The sequence below is a fragment of the Merops nubicus genome, unplaced genomic scaffold, assembly GCF_000691845.1.
Source record: "Merops nubicus isolate BGI_N331 unplaced genomic scaffold, ASM69184v1 scaffold11922, whole genome shotgun sequence".
Taxonomy (NCBI): domain Eukaryota; kingdom Metazoa; phylum Chordata; class Aves; order Coraciiformes; family Meropidae; genus Merops; species Merops nubicus.
Window position 1 is genome coordinate 1 of NW_008594280.1, and position 7,073 is coordinate 7,073.

Consider the following 7,073-nt stretch of genomic DNA (forward strand, 5'->3'; position numbering starts at 1 on the left):
AAGTTTGTACATGGATAAGAAAAATGTTCAGCCTTGTCCTGAAAAATCTACAGTCAGGGAAGGCAAACCCTCTGCTGCTCCAAGGCTCAGTGACCATTAACATCTCATTCAAAGTGTGTTATTTCCACTTCCTCTGCCAGACTGTGCACGCAATCTGGGCCATAAGTTTGCTCTGACCTAGTAGGGCATTGCACCTTTCCCTTCCTGTGGTTCTGACTGTGGAGATGAGGAGAGTATCTCACCCAGCTGACCAAACAGTGCAGTGTGAGGAGAATGACAGTGGCAGGAGAGTAAAGCTTCTTGGGGGTAGAAGCAATGAGAATTTGCAGATGAAATGGGCAGGACAGTCATCCACTGCTGGGACCAGGGGAGGGGAGAAGAATGCACAGTTTAATTGTAGTTTTAAAAGGAAAAGGAAGATCCTAAACAGTATCCAGTCAGCTTTGCTGCTGCTATCAAGTGTGGTTCGTGTTTTCAGTCACACTTTGGTTTTCTCCAGCAGCTTGCAAAGGCTTGAAATATAAGCTATGACCTACCATTTTTTCCTGAAATACTATTTTATCTGGCCAGTTCCCCTTGACTTCAGTGCCTAGCAGAAGTATTGGTGGAAAGGCTACATGCTATGCATCCACAGGACCATTTCCACTAGGTGAGCACATATAACCTATGATACATATGTACATGGACATTTGTGAGCAAGCAACAGTGGTTCTTGTCTCTAGATACTGCTGACATGCTTATAGACTATTGGTTTACTCCATATAGCCAAAATCCTTCTGTCACTACCACCTTTTTTTCCTTAGGAGATGGACAAGGCAGCTTCTGAATGCACTCCAGAGAGCATGGACAGCGAAGACATGCTTTTCATGCTGTATACCTCAGGCAGCACAGGGAAACCCAAAGGAATCGTTCACACCCAGGCTGGATACTTGCTGTATGCTGCTCTTACTCACAAGGTAACTCACCATCATCACCTGGAGAAGGTTCATTTACCTTCTGACAGTACCAAAGAGAGGGACTTGGACTGGTGAGGGGTGCTGTATTCTATTTCGCTGCCCAGTTGGCTTATTGGGTGTAAAAAAACTGAAAAAATGTCTGAGAATGTGCCATTAATCTTCAGGATTTCTTCCTGGGGACTATAATACTATGCAAACCAGAACCTAGAGTTATGAAAGGAAGGAAACTGCAGTGCTGCTACTTTTGCATTTAAAATGAGCTAGTATTGCAGACTGGAATTTGAGGACTTTAAAGTGATGCAGCTGAATTGATTCTGGTAAGTATTTTACTGGCATTGGTAATGTGGCTGTTACTGTAGTATGTTGCAGTGGGATGCTAGCTGTTTTTCACTTCAGAGAGGATATAGACTCTTAAAGCAACCTCTTTGCATAGCACTTGTCTGAAGATCAAAAATGACATTCATGCTCTGTGGTTGCACCTTTGCACTGCTTTTCTATGTGATCTAGGCTAAATGTTTTAAACCCCATCCTCATGAGAAAAAAAGTCAAGGCACTGCTTCTTCAAGCTTTAGTTCTGAGCTCTGCATATGAAAAGGTAACAAATGTGAAGAGGACTTCAGTGAAAGATCTCCATCTGGCTCTAGTGGTATCACCCTGTTTGTAATCACACACAATTCAGGCAGAGGTTTCAGTTTTTTAGGCTGAAACAGTTGAATTTTTATAATGAGTTGAACATGTATGTCAGACCTCTGCATGAAGGGCATTTATTACATCAGCTTTTCTAAGTGTCACCTGCAAGGCATCTCTTTTAGTCCAGAAGGTAGATCCTGCATCCTGGTGTAGACATGCAGGGAGGCACTGTATGCAGCTGTGGTCACTTCAGAGGTGCATCAGAGCCTGAGAGGTAAAGACACTTATAAAAGTAAGGTGAGAATTGTCTCCCCTAGGTAGGGGGATCAGCTGACCTGTGTGACCTCTGTGGTCTTTCCACACTCACGTGTGACACGTGTCACACATTCATGGGGTTTTCTGATGCAGTTTCTTTCTATTAAAATATAAAGCTGACTCTGCCTTACGAGTCAGGACCTCTTCACCATACAGTAGAGTTAGATCTACAGTGGGAAGCATTTTCCATAACCAAGACAAGATAATGAGTTTCTAAGATCTTTATCTTGAATTTGATGAGTAGGAAGAAGATAGCATCTGGAAAGCGACACACTGCTGGAGAAGCTCAGCAGCTAAGAACATTTCTCAGAAAATGTTTCAAGGGCACCTATCAGTTTCTCCAGCTTTCTCATGGAAATCCAACAGTTGATACTGTTGGCTCCCTCAAGGCCTGCAGCTTCTCTGCAGTTCAGAGGTAGCTCCCCCACGTGGACTGCTTGGACTAGGCCACCTTAGGTAGCCAGGGCTCTGGGATTTGGTTGTGGCTTTGTTGATCAAATCTGAGCAGCTGTTGGTACAGCCATGCTCCCTATATGTTTGCAGAAGCAGTCAGGATCCTGGAAGCTCTGGTACTGGTCCCTCTGACTTGCTTCCTCACCTTGGGTGGGCCTTTGTGCTGCTGTGTCCTACATGCCTGGCTCTACTTGGCCTGTGTGCTCTCTTGCTCTCGCTTGGATGTCCAGTGCAGCTCCTTACCTCTAAGCTCTTCGTGCCTGCCAACAGAGTCAGCTGGCCTTACATTTATCTTTGCAGTATGTCTTTGACTACCAGCAAGGTGATGTTTTTGGCTGTGTGGCTGACATTGGCTGGATCACGGGACATAGCTATGTTGTGTATGGACCACTCTGCAATGGAGCCACCTCTGTCCTGTTTGAAAGCACTCCAGTGTACCCTGACCCAGGTGAGGAAGTGGTGGGCAAAGGTTTGGCTAGACATGGCAGTCTTTGTCACACAAAGGGGATTTAGAAACCTGTCCAGTGTGACCTGCCTGCTCAGGGGAGGTAAACTCTGCTTATTTGGAACAAGTGTCTGGGACATTCAGGAACATCTGTGCATCCAGGGTGGAAAAACTCAAGTTACCATTTGTTTTGCTCTCTGCCTACAGTAGTTGCTGCCTTAGCTTTGGTTGTTAACCGTCCTGCTGAGCTGTTGCAGCAGTATGTCAGTGCCAGACATACAAAGCCCATTTGTGATTTTGCAGGTCGTTACTGGGAAATGGTACAAAGGTTGAAAATTAATCAGTTTTATGGAGCACCTACAGCTATACGTTTGCTGCTGAACTATGGAGAAGAGTGGGTGAAGAAATACGACAGATCTTCCTTGAAGACCTTGGGATCTGGTAAGGGGCATGAAATCTTCATCTGAAAAAGACAAGGGGTTCTGGCTGGTGAAAGGAAGGCGCTTGGCTGACCAGATGGGATGTGCTTAAAAATAGATGATGAAGCAGGCTTCCTGACCGGCTTTTCAGATATTTTCTTAGCAGAAGGAGAAACAAACTGAAGCTGGGGCCATTGAACCTTAGTGTGATTGCCTGTTTCCTGGCTTATTTTGCAGGATCACGTTGTGCTAAAAAGATTTATCTAATGGTAAATGGGATCACTTTGAATTTTACTGGCATAGGTGCTTCCCTTTTGATCTTTCTGGAAGAAGTTAGCCCTCAGTTACATGAGTGCATTGCAGTCCTACACATCCCAGCAAACGTGCTGTAAGCATTCTGCTTGAAGGTCATACATGCAGTGTGTCGTGCACCAGAAGGGAGAATGAACTGCCTGCAACCCCCTGAGTCTTCAGCTGCTTCCTTTCTTATTTCTGTCTAGTGGGAGAGCCCATCAACAATGAAGCTTGGCAGTGGTTCTACCATGTGGTGGGAGAAGGGCGCTGCACCCTCGTGGATACATGGTGGCAGACAGGTAAAAGGAATCCTCGGGGAGGGTGGAGGGCCCTGACCATCTACGGGTTGCTGGTGGGTAGAGAGGGATTAATATATTTCAATTTGATCCAAAGGGTCTGTCAAAAATACCCTCCTGTTCTTTTGGCCAGCCTTTGAAAGTCACTGGGGAGTTTCAGCACATAATAGCAATGCTGGTTTTTGTTTTTCTTTTCCTTTTCCCCTCTACGTGTTCTGTGCTATGCTGAATACCAGAAAATCTCAATTGGTTCTAGAAACAGGAGGCAGAAATTGATTTTCTGGGCAAAGCTGGGAGTAGGCAACTTGAAATGGAAACCTCACTTTCAATTTATCCAACATTACTGACCTTGGTATGGTCTTATCATGACAAGGCATTTATAGCACCGTATAGCCACAATCTGTACCTGGGTGTGCTTTGTTTCCCTTTGAACAGTCAGAGGAGGATGGAAAACTAAGCTGTGTAATCAAAGGGACCTAGTGCCCCTGTTCTGGCAGATGGGGAAGGAGTGAGTACAGGCTTGGTGGTGGTGCATCAGGTGGCCAGGGGACAGTGGCTGCCATCCAGCAGGGCTGCCTGAGTGCAGCTTCTCTCAGGACTGAAGTCATATGCTGTAGTTGCTTTGGCCCTGGACCTCTGATGCCTCAAAAGTGAGTGTGCTTCTGTTTTGGCAACATGCTTGGCTGAGCTGTGTGCATCCGTTAAGGCTTGTTTTCCATTCACAGCCTGCTGGTCAGAGTGCCTGGCTCTCATAGATCCCTGTCCAGTTGCAGCAGAGCTGGTCCCTACCTCAAGCCCTTCCTGGTCAGCAGCAAAGAGAGGCCACAGTGCTGCACTCGGGCTGGGGCTGTGATGCCTGGTGGGACCTTGCAGTCAAAGGAGGCCTGCACCTCCTTCCAGCTCCTTCCCAGCACTTGGTCCTCTTTTCTAGGCACCAATATTCAAGAGTTGCTGAAGGTGTCTTGCAATACATCTTTCTTAAGTTGTGAACCAGTCTGCCATGGAGCCATGGACTTAAAAAAAACAACACAGCTGCTCACATTCTGCCTCTGCTGAAAAAAAAAAGCCATCCTTGCTCTTAAATTTCCTACTGACATTGGGCAGAATATTCATTTCCTTTCCAGTCTACCTGGTCCTGCTTTCATTCTTATTTCTGCTAGCCGGCTTTCTCTTCAGGATCTCTGTGGCCTAGCTCAATGTGATTAACTATCTTCTGGCACACAACCAAGTTCCATTTAATCTGGACCAGACTTTCAGACTCTTTTATTTTCAGATTTGAAATAAAACAACCTCAAAATTCAGAGCAGATAAAACACCATGGAGAAGCAGATGATTACTGCACAGTGACGGAGCTCAAGAATCTTTTCCCTAACATTTTTTTGTTTATCTTCATGTAACTGGTGCATGCAGCATGCATGCAAAGTCTTATTTTTCCTGAAGGACAGGATTAGATCTTATGTCAAACTGTATTTATCGTAGGTTTTTGGAGCAACAAATGTCAGATGAGAGATTAAAGAACATTTACTGGACAGTATGTAAGTGTAGAGTGCTTGATCTTACTTTGAGCCAGGCATAATTTTGGAGGTAAAGGCTTAGCAGCTCCTGGAAGCATAATATAATGATAAATAGTAATTGATTTTGTTAGAAAGTAGAATCAGTCTTCCTCCACGGTTTATGCTTCCAATAAAGAGGAAGCCAAATTAATCTTGGAAACAGTATATGTACCATTTAAATGTGAAGGGAGTGTGGAAAGAGATCATAAACGGTTTGATGGATGCTGGTTGTGATCCTGCAGTGTCACATCTTATACACAATTTCAGTATAGTTTGTTAATTGTGCTGTTGTATGCAGTGTCCTCTATGGTGTGTTGCTCTCCAAAGCAGCTGCTTATTGCCAGCTAATAAACCCTGTTAGGTGTAAAGATTAGAACATGGTGATTTGAGAATCCCCTGGAAAGTCTCTGGATGAGCATTTGCGAGATGCAATTTAAGTAATGTGGTATGTGCAGATGAGAGATTAAAAATTCCTATGGCACTTACTGTTAAAATATAAAGTAGTGCTTTGTCATGATTGACAGTAATAGAATCAAAGCTGTGTTTGAGTTTCAGGTGTAGCTCTTTGCAGTGCAGAAGAGGCTCTAGGTAATTTTACTTTTGTCATTTGTTTATAAAAATAAAGTACAGCTGTTACATGCAGCTGTGAACAAAAGTTGCTTTTGAAAGACATCTATGAATAGGCCCTTGAAGCCTTTGTTGCTGGCATCTTCTTACAGAGATTTAGACTGGGCTGGTGCTTCTGAGATGGATTCCTCTTGAAGCAGCCAGTCCAATCTGTGGTGGTGAAGACTACAGCAGCAGAGAGTGTGTGCTCAACCTGCTGCCAGGTTGATTTACTCTGAGACTCTGCTGTCCTTGCTTGAAGTCTGTGTGGATTTGCACTACAGTGAATAATGGGCACAGGTAGGGGGGAAGCATGGCTTTTCTTCTGCCAGCTCTGCCTCTGAAGAGACAGACCTCACAAGGGCAGGGTTGAGCCTAGAAGCCATGCTAGTTGTCTCCTGTCAGTAGCTAAACCGGCTACTTTTGAACCACTTTATGATAGGTCTTTGCTATGCAAGTAGTTTTAAAGTGCTGTTGCCAACACACAGCTCCCTTTGGACTGTGACTTTACTGCCTTATGTGCAGCTGGCTGCAGGATGTGGCAAACCTCGTGTTGAAGCATAGCCTGCAGTGGTGTGTTCAGAATGAGTACTGGCTTAGGAAGAGCAACCATTGGTTTAATCAAGTTGCCTGCTCTGACACAGATTGTCTGTGTGAGCAGAACAGCAGGTGTCTGGGGTGCTTTTTTCTTTTCATCAAAAAATTCAAGATGACCCTTTCAAAATAAACAGAAACGTGAAGTGCATTCATGCCCATCAATGAAATGTGAAATAATTTTATGTATAAGCCACATGTGAAGCTATTCTCTGCAGGTCTGAAACAGAGTTCCTCAGAGAGACTCTTCCTCATAGCTATGTCAGAGCAGGTGGATACAGATTTGGGGTCAGATTGGTCCTTTCCAACCCCTGTTTTCTGTTTTCACCACCTCAGCAAAGCTTGCAGAGGAATTCATTCTCCAAGTGGCAGAACATAGCTTTATTTATAGAGCTGTGTTTTTGAAAGCCTAATGCTCTTTTGTTTTTGTTTCTCTCTTGCATTTCTGAATTTGTTTTAGAATAGAAAAGATCTGATTAAGGGTGGAATTTGATTTAATGCTAGTCCCAGCA

At 44.4% G+C, this 7,073-nt stretch overlaps 1 protein-coding gene across 1 annotated transcript in view; it reads left to right on the forward strand.

The window, feature by feature from the left end:
- The first annotated feature begins 806 nt into the window (after positions 1-806).
- Positions 807-7,073, forward strand: part of LOC103768564 (acetyl-coenzyme A synthetase 2-like, mitochondrial) — a 15,072-nt gene continuing 8,805 nt past the window's right edge. The window contains exons 1-4 of the mRNA XM_008935714.1: positions 807-956; positions 2,655-2,802; positions 3,103-3,240; positions 3,719-3,811. Coding sequence (XP_008933962.1) covers positions 807-956; positions 2,655-2,802; positions 3,103-3,240; positions 3,719-3,811 — 529 coding nt within the window. The remainder of the gene's footprint in view (positions 957-2,654; positions 2,803-3,102; positions 3,241-3,718; positions 3,812-7,073) is intronic.